This window comes from Microtus oregoni, unplaced genomic scaffold (assembly GCF_018167655.1).
Source record: "Microtus oregoni isolate MIOR12 unplaced genomic scaffold, Mior012 000060F_ref0000265, whole genome shotgun sequence".
NCBI classification, from domain to species: domain Eukaryota; kingdom Metazoa; phylum Chordata; class Mammalia; order Rodentia; family Cricetidae; genus Microtus; species Microtus oregoni.
Window position 1 is genome coordinate 2,013,988 of NW_024543870.1, and position 16,522 is coordinate 2,030,509.

Below are 16,522 nucleotides of genomic sequence, written 5' to 3' on the forward strand. Positions count from 1 at the left end.
GTTTTGTTTTTTATTGTTTGTTTTGTTTGTTTTTTTTTTTTTTTGTCCTGGAACTCATATTATAGACCAGGCTGGCCTTGACTCAGAGAGCCACCTGCCTCTGCCTCCCAAGTGCTAGCATTAAAGTTCTCTTTTTAGCTATACAGGCTGCACACACACCAAGAGCAACTCTGGAACCTTGAGGAATTAACAAACACCATGAAACAAACAAAACAGCAACACCACCACAACACAGAACAGTAGCAAAGGCAACCTCACCAAATCACTATTAATAAAAAGTTATAGACAATCTATAAAATGTCCTGTAAGCCACTGAGTACCCACGCCCTTGTCTTCTGTGGCGCGTGCTGCCTCCATCTCGCTATGCAGCTTAGCACGACCGTGAACTCCAGACTCCACTGCTTCGACATCCCAAGTGCTGAGATTACAGATGTGCACAGCCACGCTTGGCCACTGGGTTTACTTTCTTTAGGCACCACAGCTTAATATATTCTAGCATATTCTGAAAACAATGTGTGAGCTTTGTGCCCCACTGCTTACTGTTTTCTCCTGAGCAACACTGGAAACACTCGGGGAGCTGGGTGAAGTGGTGCGGTTGTAAACACAGCACTTAGGAGGCAGAAGCAGCAAGAGGGTTCTAAAATTTTGGTCCTCCTGAACTATACAGAAGTTAAGGTTTAACGTGGACTACAGAGTGAGACTCTACCAAAGTAAAAACAGAAAGAAAGAAAAAACAAAACCAAAAAAGAAACAAAAGCTACTAGAGCAGAGTGTTTAGTAGAGGACGTCTGGGAATGTCTCTGACCCTGTTACCCACGAGGTCTGAAGGAGACTGAAGGCCTCCCCTTCATGGCTACTTGTGAACAGCCTGCAAGGCTCACACCTGAAGCGTCCTGCATTTCTCTCCCCTACAGCAAAGCCTTTCTCCAGAGCAGGCTTTGTTTCTTTCCAACAGAACACTAGGCACACAGCAACACTGTGTGCAGGGCTGATCGCTGTTCTCCGCTTTCAGCTGAAGAGACTGTTAGTGAATATAGAACAGTGTAAATCCAATTACTGTCTCTCCATACACTGACCAAAGAGACCAATTTCATAGTAAGAGACACATTTGCACTTCACAGGCCAAATGCAAGAATCTATGTGTATCTTCCCTTTACTGAAAATAAGATAACTCGTCAACAATAAAAGTATACAAGAAGCATTCTGAACTATGGTCTATTGCTAACTCAGTTAAAATTACAAAGTGACAGAAACATTAACTTTTAACCCTGAACACAAACTACAGTACATTAGGCCAGTAAGACAACTCAGCTGGTAAAGGTGCCCACACCAGGCCTTATGACCTGAATTCAATACCCTGAAACTACATGGGGGAATGACAGAAACAATTCCTATTACACTATTCCTATTCTCTGACCGCCACACGAGCACCATCACATGCGTGCGCACACACATACATCAAAAAGGAAATAAAGTGTACTAAGTTTTAAAACAATAAAAAAGCATTGCCATGTTTTACGAGTTACTTGGTTCACTTGGCAAGCACCTTTTGAGCACTAGCCTGTGTGAAGCATTGTGCCTAGTTTTAACACAGCATGGACTAGAGAAGGAAGATTATCCAGGGATCTGTGCTAGAACAGATTCAGAACTACTATCGAACAGTGTATTGCCAGTGGGACAGTGGTGGCACACGCCTGTAATCCCAGCAATCTGGAGGCCAACGTGGATCTCTATGAGTTTGGGGCCAGCACGGTCTACAGACCAAGTTCCAGGACAGCCAAGGCTACACAAAGAAATCCTGCCTTGACAAAATGAAAACAAACAAACAAAAACCCAGCGTACTACCAAATGCCACAGGCTCACCAGTAAAATTACAAAATACTCAGAAGATAAAGCAGCCACTTTTGATGGGGGCAGAGAGTGGAGAGAGGGTTGTCTGACCTGAAAGGAAGGGGCGTACCATAGATTGGAAGAGAAATAATAGGTGAGGTGAGGGGGGTGGCTCAGTCCAAATGCTGCCTTCCATGCACAAGGACCTGAGCTTCGGTGCCCATTAGTTACAGAGAAGGTGACGCTGTAGAATTCATCTGTAAACCCAGTGGTGGTGTGGGATGAGGATCAGTCCCGAGATCTCACTGGCAAGTTGGTCTAGCTGAATCAACAAGTTTCAATTCAGTAAGACGCCATCTCAAAACATACAATGCACAGTTACTGAGGAAAACAGCTATGGTTGACCTCTGGCTTCCACGTGTACAGGTACACACAAACACAGGTACCACACCCACACGGGGAGGGAGAGAGGGGAGGAAGGGCTACAAGCTGATAAATATGGGCCACAAAGGTTGCCCAAGGTTTCCATGTGTTAATGGGGTTTCTGATGTAAATCCTAGAAATTGCAGGTCAATAGCTGGGAAAGGAGGTCTTTAAGAATGTTAATATTCTCACTCAAAAATATCTCTATATCAAAAGACTAGTAGAGAGGTTTTGTTTTGTTTTGTCTTTTAGTTTTGGTTTTTCAGGACAAGGTTTTTCTGTAGCCCTGGCTGACCTGAAACTTACCCAGTAGACCAGGCTGGTCCTGAACTCAGACATGCGCCCGCCTCTCTGCCTACCGAGTGCTGGAATTAAAGGCACTGGAATTAAAGGAAGTGTCTTTATGCCAACAGCCTTAGCAAATTTTGTCCACTATGTTAAATTCTTGATCCTCAGCCAGCAAGAGACTTCAACTAAACGTAGGGTGAGGAGCTCCCGTTCCTCTTCATGTACCCACAATTCTCACTGTCTACCAGCCTTAGTCTTTCAACTATGTTCAGTTTCTTTGTACCCCTGAAACGGTAATGGGGGGATGCTGATAATTTATGATTATTTCAAGGGTACCAAAGTTGAGGGAAGCCTTTATTAGGTCAAAAGCAAAGTATAATCATATGCTTATTATGGGAAACAACTCAGGGGCTAGGAAAAAACTAATGACCAAAGTGTAGAAAAATGAACTCCCCCACAAACTGTTTTCTATCTCCTGCACCTTATCTTCTGAGTCACCTCAAATCTCCCTGGACAAACAAGAGATACTAATAAATAACAGAAATAAAAGCCTTTAACCCACATGCAATAAAAACGTTTAAACATATATAGTAAAAGTCATTTGGAAACTAACAGGCATGTAGCCCGCATATTTACTATGACAAAAGATTGTACTGTTTTTACTTTCAGAGCCCTGAAAAATCAAGTCAGCCATTTTGACAAGGAATTCCAATTTGATTTGATTATGTATGTTCTCTACTGTGGAGGTAAAACATGAACAAACAAGTTAATTTATGTGCAATTCCTTTGTACTGCTGAAATGAAATGAACAATAGTTTAATGAAGTCGACATTATTCTCTAATTATGCCAAATAATTTAGAAACATGTCCTGGTTGTGGGCAGCCCTGCATGCCTGCCTGTCAGCAGCGTGCAGCCTTCTCCACTGAGACTCAGCTCCTCTGCTCCACTCTCCCCAGGGCTCCCGACACTCGCACAGCACAGGCGCTTTTCCTCTGCTTGCCCTGCTGTAAATGGGAACTCTTAAAGGCAGAAACTAATACCTGCCTGGCTCGTATTAGGCACCCAATAATTAGTCATCAAATGCATAAGTAAACAAACCAAAAAACAGAAAAACACACCTCAAGCCCCAGAGCTCCTCAAAAGCAAAATTACGTGTTGACGTCCTTCTCTCAACGGTCCCGTCTATCCCTCCTCCAACCTTGTATGCTCTGTTTTTTAGTATAGTTTTGTTTTATGGCACCTTCCATAACCCTGTTTTAGTAATGCCTCACCCTCTAAATAAAACTAATTTCTCTTCTCTTATGGTGCAATTCCTTCATCAAATACTTGCCCTGTATTGTCTTGCCCCTTCAAGATCCTCAGACTAAATTAAAAGTCCAGGGTCCATGTAGAATTAACATGGTATTCTTCACAGATAGCATGCAAACATCACACCTCAGCTTTACTATCATGCCATAGAGTGGTTTGTGATTGCTGTTTTGGTGTTTTGTTTGTTTGTTTGGGTTTTTTTTTTTCCCATACGGATCTGCAGGGGAAATACTCAGCCAAGCATAACCCTTAGATAGACATCTACAGCACTCACCCGTTGTCTGTCCCATCTAACCAAACCCTGCAATCTTAAGTCACCTCTACCAAAGTAACTTCACAGCCATATGGAGCCTGGACCAGACCCACCTCAAAGGTGCAAACAGAAGGCCCGTGCGGTGCAGGCTGAGGGTGAGTGCCAATGTCAGAAGGGCATACTGGGAGGGAGTGCAGCTGCTTAAAGAGCCTAGAGGACCCATTTAGTTTATGGTCAGAAAATCGATTCTAGTGACGATCGTTCTTGGGCTCCATCTTGGTTGTCTTGCCTTCTATCAAGAATACAATCTAAACGTGAAAGGTGAAGCCAGGAAGGAGAAAGGAACAACTTTCCCATCAGCTGGATGAGGCTGCTGGGGGCCACGCCATGCACTTGCCCTGACTCACGGGGCCTTCTCCACACATCCCAGCTTAACTCTCCACATGCACTGCTCTCCATTTCAAACAACCACTCAGGACACGTCAGGCATTTTTGTTCTTTAGGAAAAGGAAAAAGCTATCTAAGAATATGAAAGTGTCTTAGAGGTTCTTGGATACAAGCCATCCTCCTAATGCTACTGCGGTGTATTTTATAGTGGAGGAGACATTGTTCCTGAGATCCCACCACTCAAGAAGTGGAGCCCAGGCGCCTGGGAGGTGACTACAGAATCTGAGGTGGAACTGAGCTACACAAGACTCTGTCTGATGGGGAGAATTTTCCTTTCATTTCAGCTTATGTTTTTAATCTCAGATGTCTTTTTACTAACTAGAACTTAGCTGAAATCTGCTTCACATCCTGTAGCATTCAGCCTTCGCAAGGGCCGCTGCAGTGCGTTTTCAGTGTGGTCAGGATGTAGGCAGTTGTTTTGAACTCTTCATTCTTTACCTCTTTTGGGTGGGGGAACCTGCTACCCAGCTCCCAAACAAATCACATACAGAGAGACTTATTCTTACTTATGAAGGCCCAGCCTTAGCTTGGCTTCTTTATTGTCAGCTTTTCTTAACTTAAATCCAGCTACCTTTTGCCTCTGGGCTTTTACCTTTCTCTCACTTCTGTGATCTTACTTTCACTCTGACTCCTGTGGCTGGGTGACTGCCCCTGATGTCCTCCTCTTCTTGCTCTCTCTTGCTCCTTCCTCTTCTCCAATACTCCCCGTATTTATTCTCTCTGCCTACCAGCTCCGCCTATCCTTTCTCCTGCCTCCCTACTGGCCATTCAGCTCCTCATTAGCTCACTGGGTATTTTAGACAGGCACAGTAACACAGCCTCACAGAGTTAAACACATGCAACATAAAAGAACCCAATATATCTTTGCATCATTAAAACAAATATTCCACAACATAAACAAATATAATGCATCTTAAAATAATATTCCACAACATTAGGAAGTACTTGTTTTTATAACAAAAGATCCACGGAGGAATATAAATTACAACTTTGTCAGACATAATTTACTTAACATGATTTTAAATATGGTCACTCTGTGCTGTTACTTTTTTCCTATCTTTCATTTAAGGGTAACAATTAGGCCAGTGAGATGGCTCAGCGGGTAAGGTCATTTGCTACCAAGACTGAGGACCAGAGTCTGATCCCCAAAACCACATGGCAGAAGGTGAGAACTGATTCTCACAAGTTGTTCTCTGAACTCCACATGTGGGCCACGGTGTGCACGTGAAACCCAAAAGAATGTAAGATTTACATCAGCCAGGCAGTGGTGGCCTACATTTATAATCCCAGCCCTCAGGAGGCAGAGGCAGGTGCATCTCTATGAGTTCAAGGCCAGCCTGTTCTATAGAAACAATCAGGACAGTCGGGGCTACAGAGAAAATCCCTGTCTTGAATTGAAACAAAACAAAAGAAAGAACAAAAGATTTACATCAATCAATAAAAATCAAAGGTCTGGATGTGGTGGCTGATGCCTGCAATCCCAGTACTTAGAATGAAGGAAGGATGGAATCACAGTTTACAGAAGCAGTTTTCTAAGTAGGAATAAGTTGTGGTTTTACACAGAAATTCACTGATTTTGTTGCATTTATGTATTTTGAAAATAGTGTTGTCACATCATGTGAGACTAAGGAAGCATCCCTTAGCTACATCAAGGAAAATGTCTTAGAGAAAATGAAAAAGTTATGCCAGTTCAGTCCCTGCAAGGTCCTCTTTGGTCCAGATGTCTCAAAATAACAGTGAAGTACAATCTCCATATTATACCAATCTGGTTAAAAAAGAACAGCTTATCTTGCTTGTGCCATCTCTTTGGAGCTATTACCACCACTAGGAAGCATGCTCAAAGAGTATTCTCCTACCAATTTTTCTCACACCTGCTTTAAATTAGTCTAAAATACAGAGGGGGCTTTTGGAGATTAAAACCAAAAGACAAACATTTGTGCCCCCGCCCCACCTCTCATGAGACAGGGTTTCGCCAACTAATCCAGGCTAGTCTTGAGCTCCTGGCCTGGTAATCCTCCTGCCTCAGATTTTTATGTCCTGGGATGACAAAACAGCACTGCCACTCCCAGCCATTTCCTCCTTTTCTGCATGAATAAGATGCCCACAGTCTGTAAAGAGATGCACAGAGTAAAGCAGGCCTCTGGAGACAGTCTCTATGGGGAGCATGATGCTAGGACAGAACACGCAGACAGAAAGGGATGTGAGGAAGTTAAAACTCTTTTCTTAACAACAAGCATCAACTTTTTGTCACCTACATGTCCCAACTTCTCTTTCCAAAGACGACATTATTTATAGAACGGCACCCTGAAGGGGCAGACATGCATCGTCAATATTCCTTCACATGTTGCACACAGATGTAAACATCAGAGTTTTAACCACTAATTCTTTTCACTCTTTTATATGATACCACATTAAAAGATAAATTGTAACACTGAAACATTAAGGATTTTTAATTCAATTAGAGAAAAAAGTGAGGAGAAATACTTAAAATTAGGGCAGTGGTATTGATGACAGACGAAAACTAAAACCCTGAGAAAGGTAGATGGGCTCTGGCCATCAGGCTGCCTTCTCATTAGAATAAGGAAAGCTAAAAACGTCAGAAGGAGGGCTGGCGATGGCCCAGCAGTTATGTACACTTACTGTTCTTGTAGAGATTCAGTTCCCAGCACCCACTGGGCAGCTCCCAACCATCTGTAACTTCAGTTCAAAGGGATCGGATGTCCTCTTCTGACATCACAGACACCATGCATGCACACACATACATGCAGACAGAACACTCACACACATAATAATAAAACATGCACATCTAAAAAATGTCAGCAGAGAGTAAAGTGGGAGTTTCCCTTGCAATCAGTTTTGGTTACACATATGACTTGTCTTTCTGAAAATAGACTGTAATTTCAGGACAATCAAAATTTGTGAAATACATCACACACTCACACATACACACACACACACCATTTCCACTTAACTGCTCTGAAGGACTTCTATGGAGACGCCTAGAAGCAGGTATGTCAGGACAGTGGCAAATCCTACATAAACTAAGACAGTGAAAGGTTTCCGTGGCCAAGGGGCTGAGGAAAGATGGAGTCTGTAACTTTACTGCTACTATGACAAAGCACCATGACCAAGACAACTTATAAGAGAAAGGGTTTAACTCTGGAGGGACAGGCAGTGACACACCTCCTCCAACAAGGTCACACCTCCTCATTCTTCCCAAAACAGTTCCACCAATGAGGAGCCAAACATTTAAATATCTGAGCCTATGGGAGCCATTCCCACTCAAACTATCACATTCCATGCCCCTCCCCCCCCCCCCCCCCCCCCCCGCCGACTTGTACCCATATCATAATGCAAAACATATTCAATACAACTTCAAAAGTCCTCCATAGGCTTTCACAGCCTCAACACTTCTTAAAAGTCCAGTCTCTTCGGAGACTCAAGACAAACTGTAGCCCTCTTAAAATCAAAAAGCAAATTACATAGTTCTAACATACAATGGCACAGAATACACATTACCATCTCAGGGCATAGGGAGAAAATAGTGAGCCAAAGTAAGACAAAAAAACAAGCAGGGAAACTCTGAATCCTGTAACTCCACGGCTGTAGTTCTAAGGGCTTAGATGACTCTGCCCTTCCAGCTCTGCTGACTAAAACACACACAGAGACTTCTTTCTCAATTGGGCTGCTTCCACAACCTGTTTGAAGTTTTCCTCAGCAGACATTCCAGGGCTCTGCTATGCTCAACATCTTGGGCGCTTCAACAGGATTCAAGCTTCTTTCATGGCTTCCAGAAAAGACCTCTCAGGGCCTCCATTCAGGGACTCCCCTGCCACACATCTGGCCCCGCAGCTCTCCTGACTCACATTTGAAACTTTTCTCTGTTGGCAATTTTTAAGAGCAGAAAATTCCTCAGGCCTTTCCTTTTTACAAGTTAGAAGCTTAGCTACAAGGGGCCTGAGGTCACCCCTTCCTTTATTCTATTTCAGATTAGGCCTTTCTTTAATCGTCTTTCTTTAATATTCTTATCTTTTCTAGCACGGCTATGGATTTAATAAATCTCATGGTGCTACTTTGCCACATGGTTGTTAGTAATCACTGTTCTGCAGATTGGCGATGGAAAAGAGCAAGCTGGACAAAAAAAAAAAATGCAAAATGTACTTTGAGGAGGAAAGTAGCACCATATTAGGCCATCTTGAATTCTTCTCCACCAAGGAAATTAACCTGATACTTTTCGATTTAGCCTCAGGCAGTGTCTTGGGACAAGGGCAGACTATCACAAGAATATTCTCTAGCCCTGTTGCTAATATCCTTCTCCTTTGAAACATCCAGAGCTGGGCTTCTGTAGTCCACATTGCTGTTAGCACTACTGTCTTCCCAGCCAATTAAGACCCACTTACAGTGTTCAGTAACTTTTCCTTCAAAAGTCTTCTATATTCCTCCAAAAAAGAGCAGGGTCAGACATCACAGCAATAACCCATTCCCTGGTACCAAACAGTTTCAATGACTTTTCTACTGCTATGAAAAGACCCTATGAGCAAGGCAATTTACAAAAGAAAGCCACTCGCCAGACAGTAGTGGCACACACTTTTTTTTTTTAACCCTAACAGGTGGACCTCTGAATTCAAGGCCAGCCTGGTCAATAAAAAAAAAAAAAAAAAAAAAAAGACAGAAAAGATGAAAAGAAGTTTCAGAGGGTTAAGGTCCATGTTTAGTTAGGGTTTCTATTGCTGTAAAGACATATCATGACCACAGTAACTCTTATAAAGAAAACAGTTAATTGGGGTGGCAGCTTACAGTTTCAGAGGTTCAGTCCATTGTCATCATGATGGGGAGCATGGCAGTGTGCAGTCAGACATGGTGCTGGAGTAGCTGAGAGAACTGTATGTTACAGGCAACAGGAAGTTGACTGAGACACTGAGCAATAACCTGAGCATAGGAAACCTCAAAGTGTGCCCCCACAGTGACACACTTCCTCCAACAAGGCCATATCCACTGCAACAAACACTGCAAAAAATCCCCTAACAGTGCCATTCCGTATGGGATTATGGGGCCAATTACATTCACATCACCACAGTTGACGATGACAGCAAAAAGGCATGGTGCCAGGAACAACTGAGAGCTTCCATCTTGATCCATAACCACAAGACAGAGAGAGCACATTGGGAATGGCAAAAGTCTTCTGAAATCTCAAATCCCACCCCAGTCATACCATGACTAACAAGGCCACACCTTCTTATCCTTCTCAAACAGCCCCACCAACTTGGGGTCAGTATTCAAATACACATGACCCTTTGGGGAACATTCTCCTTCAATGGAAGTGGTAAGAAAGTACTATAAGAGGCCTAGGATTGTAACAATGGCAACAACATGATAGTGGGGGTGAGGCAGCACTAGCACCAACTATCTGGACAGACAAACATTGTTCAAGGCTCAGTCAGGCAGGGATTGTACTCAATTCCCAGGCTCATCACTGGCTTGGAAGAAACCACAGACCCTTAAGCTATAAATGATGAGATTCCTGCCAAAGGATGACCTGGTAGGATGGAAATTCACCCAGTTCTGCCAACTGGAGCTCTCCAGGTGTGGCCTGTCACAACATCCTGTCAGGCACAGCAGCAAAAGGATGAAATTAGATGATCTCAGACTTTCCTACTATCCTAGCAATTACAAGGGAGCAAGCACTCCCCTTCCTGTAGATTCCAGCAAAATGTCCAAGGTGTACATGACTGACTACAGAGCCACGGTGCATGAGCTAGAGCACCGGAAGAGACAATCAGAAGCACAGCAGGCACCACACAGCATGCACGCTGCAACAGAGGTTTGCAGACCAAATGAGCAAGGCCAGTACGATGAGTCTATCTGGAATAGGTTTGGCTATTTTTGAGGGTGAAGATTTTAAAACTGTATCAGGCTGGAGATGTGACTCAGTAGAAGAACGTCTGCCTACCCTGTGTGAGGTCTTGGGTTCAATCCCATGTACAAAAAAACAAAACAAAAACTAACTTTGGCCTGGCAGTGATGGTTCACTTGTGAGGCAGAAGCAGGTGGAGTTTCAGGACTGCCTGGGCTACACAGAGGGACCCTGTTTCGAAAAACCAAAACCAAGCCAAAACAAACAAACTCAAAAACAAACTAACTTTGCACCAGTAAGACAGCTGCTCGGCAGACGAATGCTCTTGCTGCTAAGCCTTCTGACAGTTCAATCCCCAGGACTCACTGATCCGGGATTCCCCTCTGGAGGCTGTGAATATGTTTTATTACCATTGGTTAGTAAAGAAACTGCCTTGGCAGGGAAGAATATAACCAGATGGGAAATCTGAACAGAGATATAAAGAGATGTGGAGACCAAGAAATGTGGGCCCATTTCTACCTTGTCTGAGGGTCAGAGAGTTTGGAGGTTACTCAAAAGATTAACAAGCATAGTTGCAAGGCCCAACTCAGGATGTGATTGCTTGATTCTTTTAACATTAAAATAGATCATTCAAGGAGGTCCATGCCATCCTGACAGGTGGTCAGGATATGAAAATGTACTTCTGCTCCTTCTTTTGTAACTATGAGGTCACCTGGAGAGGGGCAATCATGAGCTAGAGCAACTTCGCTACCTAGACAACAGAATGCTAATGATTTAATGTCTCCGAGTGATAATGCGGTGACTGTGGGAGTTATCCACTGTATCATGTTAAAAAAGTTTTCTGTTACCTTCTCCTCCATTTACATTGGGTATAAAAGCTATGGAAAAATAAACGGGAGCAATTTCAGTAATCACTGGAATACCCTTCTGGTATTATTCAATGGTTTCTGTTATGTTATTTTTCACATATCTCCATATTCTTTACTCATATTTCTAAAAGTACCACGTCCCTACCCTGGTAAGAGGTGATTTTGTGGGGCTGGTCCTCGACAGAGAGTGAGTAAGTGGAGCCAAGGAGATGCCATGAGCTGACAAAGGAGAAGGATGCTAGAACCTTACTGATAGGCCACAGCCTCCTGCCAATACACGGATTAACAAAAATGGGTTAATTTAAGGTATAAGAACTAGCTAGGAATATGCTTGAGCCATTGGCCAAACAGTGTTGTAATTAATATAGTGTCTGCGTGATTATTGGAGTCTGAGCGGCCAGGAAACGAACGAGCTGTCTCCATTTACAGTGCACAGGCTGAAAGAGAGAAGTGCCCCCCAGAAGATGCCCTCTGACCTCCACACAGGCACCCTAGCATGCCCCCTTCTCCTTCCTCTCCTAGAAGTAAGTAAATGTAATCTTACAACAAAATAAACTATCAGGGTTGACAGTTTGACATGGATTCATTTGAAAGGCAGAGAAAAAGTTTCAAATCTCAGGATTTTCAAAGGTGAACATTTTCAATGCATATTCAAGTTTTTCAAAAGTGAAACACTTAGGGCTGGAAACAGTCGGCAAAATGCCTGCCCCAAAGTACAGGGACCTGAGTTCAATGTCAACACCCTTGTAAAATAGTCAAGACTGGAAGCCAGTCCCTACATTCTCAGTCTAGAGACACAGATAGGAGGACCCCTAAGGCTTTCTAGCCAGTCTAGCCTACATAGCAAACCCCAAGTGCCAGTGAGACTCTGTCCCAAAAACTAAGAGAGAGAGCTGGGAAAAGTGGGAAAGTGCTTGTTGGACAAGCATAAGGATCTGAGTTTAGATCCCCAGCACCCATGTAAAAGTGGGTATAGCAGCACACCTGTAGCCCCAGCACTAGGGGGATAGGAGGATCTCGGGAGGTTGTCAGCCAGCTACTCTAACTGAAACAATGCGCTCCAGCTTCAGTGAGACACTCTGCTGTTTCAGGATACTTGACTGCACTGTGAACCCCAAGATCATGTTAATTAAATAAAACCAACCTTGGGTCAAGAGATGGAGCCAGCAACTAATTGACAGGTAGCTATAGGGAGTTACAGGGAGTCCAGAAAATGAATAGAGAAACACGCAGGAAGTAGTGAGGAGGGACTTTGAGTTTGGTGGTCCTTTTTGGTTTGGAATGGCAAAAGGGAAGCTCTTTCTGAGATGCTGGCTAAGGAGGAAGGTCAGCTGGTTGCTCCTCTGCCTCTCTCAGCTAGCAGGTTTTCAGCCTAGCATCTGACTTCTGAGTCTTTATTGATAAAATCCTAAGATAGAGATTTAGATTAAAAACCAACACTCTGCCTCGAAATGTAAGTTGGAAAGCAATAAAGGAAGACACCCTCTGACTGCCCTGTGTGCTTGGACAGAAGATTGCACACAAACACATAGACTACACACATAACAGTGGGCTGAGAGATAACTCAGCATGTAAAGACCTTGCCTCACAAGATGCAAGGTCCTGAAAATCCATGCTGACAAAGGGAAACAGGCGGGTCCCTAGAGCTAAGGGCGAGCTTGGGAAAGCTCCAGCCAGTGACAGATGCTAGGGGACTACACTGAAATTTTAAATATTCAGTGGCACAAACACATAATCACAGAGGACTGTTCCCAAGGAATGACACCTGAGGTTGACCTTTGGCCTTCACACAAACACACACGCACACACACATACACGTGCACACACACTGCATACTTGCAAACAGGTGCACATATACACACTGAAACACTAAAGAACTTCTAAAATTATCTACATAAACTTCTAGTAATTACCAATAAAAATATTACATCTGTGAAAGTGTGAACAAAAATTTAAAACACAAGTTGAGAAACTGGCCCATACTCTTTTGTTCTGGTGTAAATCAACAGACCAAGACAGTCAAGGCAGCCAGCCAGCAGTGAGTGCTCTCGGCAGCCACAGATGCGGACGGTCATGCTCTCCCCAACGTCTGACAGCAAATTCACCTAGCCCCTTTTTTATCCCCTCATCCCCATCATCACTGATCCTGCTAGCTGGTCATGGAGAGGAAATGTACCTGTAGTCTTAGCCTTCTGGAGGCTGAGGCAGGAGGACCGATAAGTCCAAGGCCCTCTCTCAAAAACAGTAATGTGATGGAGGCCATTGAGCAGTTCTTCCAACTCTGGAAAGACTGAACAGAAAGACAAGAAGTGCCTCTAAACCCAAGTAAATGGCAAGAAAATCTAAAATAAAATCCATTTCTTCTAACTTTCGGGTACTTCTCCTCACATAAGCAAAAAGTTTTTGTGAACTGGGCAAAGTTGGTCCAACCTCCTGGAATTTTCCTGTAATTCAGTAGCTCTCAAACTTGTGAATGCGCCTAAGAGAAATCACAATGAGTGTCCCTTTAAAGATCCCCCCCCCCCGACTTTGACAAAAGCCTCTACATTTAACAGACACACAGATGACCCAGGAGACAGGAGTGTGCTCTGCAACTGACAGTTAAGAACAGCTGCTGTGGCGTCACTACCAAAAAACAGTGGGTGTGGTGGCTCATTCCTCTAATCCTGGCACCTGGGCGACAGGCAGTGTCTGTCTCTGCCTCTCTCTTCCTCTCCTTCTCCCCCTCTCTCACCCCTGCTTCTTTCTGTTCAGAGGTGTGCGTTACAACACACCCACATTCACGGAGTTGGAAGAAGTGCAAAGTGAATTCTGTTTTCCGCAAACACACATCAGAATGTAGAAACCAGTCACTCACGCTGAGGGGTGGGAGCAATTTTTCATGCAGGTAGAATACCATACCCTTCTTTTCCATATTTCCACCTAGGTAAAGGCTCCCAAGTTAGCAATCCTTTAAAATAAGTATTGTTTTCCCAGTTTAACTGCTTTATTTATCAGAACTGTCAACAGTCTAAAAAAAATACTAGTTGAGTACAACTTACTTCTGGAATCCTTAAAAAGGCAGAATATGTCACAAGAAATTGGGATGAATTAATTTAATCGGATAGTTTGAAAAGCTCTTCTCTGGAAATCTTACCGTGTATTTGCTACAATAGTTGCTGATTAGCCGCCACCACTGCTTCTTTAAAAAATCAACTAAGAGTCCAGTTTTATATCACGTGTAACCTTTGTACCAAAAAAAGTCCCCAGTTCCGCTAAACAATAGAAATTAAACACAAGGTAGGGCAAAATCACAGTGAGATTTTATTTTTTGGTGAAAGAAGAGGGGGGAGTAACTGATTCCAGCAGGAGGCATTTGGCTGATTCACTTGGAGGCATCTATAACAAAAAGCGTTTCTGGGATGTGACAACACAATGTGCCCATTCAGATGACACAATTCAAACTTAACTGGAAACTGCATCTGCTGAATAACTCCTAAGAAATGTTCTCGTGGCTACAGGTAATAGTACATCCTTGTACCTTACTACTTTGAAAAACTGAATTATTTGCAAATCTAAGTTTCGACATACTGGATTCTATTGAATGAATGTACCAAAGTCTGTTTTGTGGAAAAAGAAAACAGTGTTTTCCAAGGCTTCCCAAGGCTTTCTCTCAATGCACTGTCAATGCAAACAGTCTCAGACACTGAAACAATAGTGCTCCAGTAACTACATCCACTGGATAGCATTTCCCATCCAAAGCTCAAAATTACTATTTCGATCGGTTACCTGCCAGTAACCAACTTTCTTCTGTCCTCTTTCGTCAGAGAACACACTTCCAACCTTAACCAAAACCAAATTAAGTTCACATATTATTCTCCTTTCCAATGCAATATAATATAACAAGCCCCCCCCCCAATATAAAATGCCCAACAATCCAGGAGGAAGCAACACATGGAGGGGGCAATTCTAGAGAGGCTGGGGATGCTCTCACATCTTGTTCAAAATAAATAAACTTTCCAGGATCTTTATTTACCGACTTGGGGAAAAACTGGTTTGCCAACAACTAGCCAACTTCCCTCTCAAGTTGGCACCAGGCGTTTACCACGACCCCAGGACCGGCCCGGGAGCTCACGCCCATCGGCCCTGCCTGAGAGGAGACAATGGGAACCGCGCGCGGGGCCGCGCTCCAGGAGCCCCGACTCGGCGGCCGGCCCGCCCCGCGCTTCCCTCCCCCGGCCCCGCACGCGACTGCCGGGGCGCGGCCCACCCGCGGCGGGGAGCCGGGGACCGCACTCACCGAACAGGGTCAGGGCCATGGTGGAGCCGCGCCTCCCGGCGCTCCAGGCTCCGGCGGCGGCCGGCAGACGGCACCTCGGCGGGGCGGCGGCCCGGGGGGCGTGGCGCCGAGGCCGCGGGGGGCCGCGGCGAGGAAAAGTTACGCGCGCGCTAGCGAGGGGCGCGCCCAGCCCGCGGCAGCCCGACAACCCGCCGCGCGCCCGCACCTGTCGCCGCCATGGGCCCGCGGGGCGCGCGCGGGCGGGCGGGCGGACCTGAGGCGCGCCGGGCCGGGCGGAGCGACGGCGGCCGGCGCTCACTGCGAACCCCGCGACCTCGCCGACGCCATCTTGCCGGAGCGCGCCCGCTCTCCCCCGCTGGCCCCTCGGGCGGCCGGGCGGGCGTTGCCGTGGTAACGGGCGCGCGCGCGCGCGGTGGGCCCACGGGGGCGCGCCCCATCCGCGCCGCTCCGAGTGAGGCTGCGCCCCCCGGAGGCGACGGGGGCGGCCGCGGCTGGCGCCCGAGGGGAGGCTGTTGCGGTTCCAGAATTCCCAGGCTTTTTCGTGAATGGGTTGAGAGCCGGGAGGAAGATGCTCGGGCTCGCGGGCAAGCGGGGTCGCCTGAGGACCGGGTTCGTCTGACGATAGGGAATCTTGCCGGCGCCCTCAGGGTTAACCGGCAAGCGGTCCCTGCCTGTGGATGGAGCCAACCTTCTCTAGGGATCGAGGAGCCCCTCGGATTCCCTATCAGTATACCCGGAAACAGGCAATTGAAAAACATCAGAAATTATCTAAAATAATTGTTAGAAGGCAGGTGCTTAAGCCCACTTTCTCCCTTTTACATTAGACCTTATGGATATTGTCTGGGAAAAATCAGCATTCCTTACTGCCTGGTCGGTTTCCGCCACAAAAGATTATTCCCCTGTGCTTTCGGTGTTTTATCTGATGATCACAGCAACGGCTCTCGCTCTGATGTTTTCTCCTTGTCTTCTT

At 45.2% G+C, this 16,522-nt stretch overlaps 1 protein-coding gene across 1 annotated transcript in view; it reads right to left on the bottom strand.

Moving 5' to 3' along the window:
• LOC121439273 (N-chimaerin) overlaps positions 1-15,964 on the bottom strand; it is a 142,382-nt gene extending 126,418 nt beyond the window's left edge. The window contains exon 1 of the mRNA XM_041639729.1: positions 15,553-15,964. Coding sequence (XP_041495663.1) covers positions 15,553-15,571 — 19 coding nt within the window. The 5' untranslated portion in view covers positions 15,572-15,964. The remainder of the gene's footprint in view (positions 1-15,552) is intronic.
• Positions 15,965-16,522: the final 558 nt, after the last annotated feature.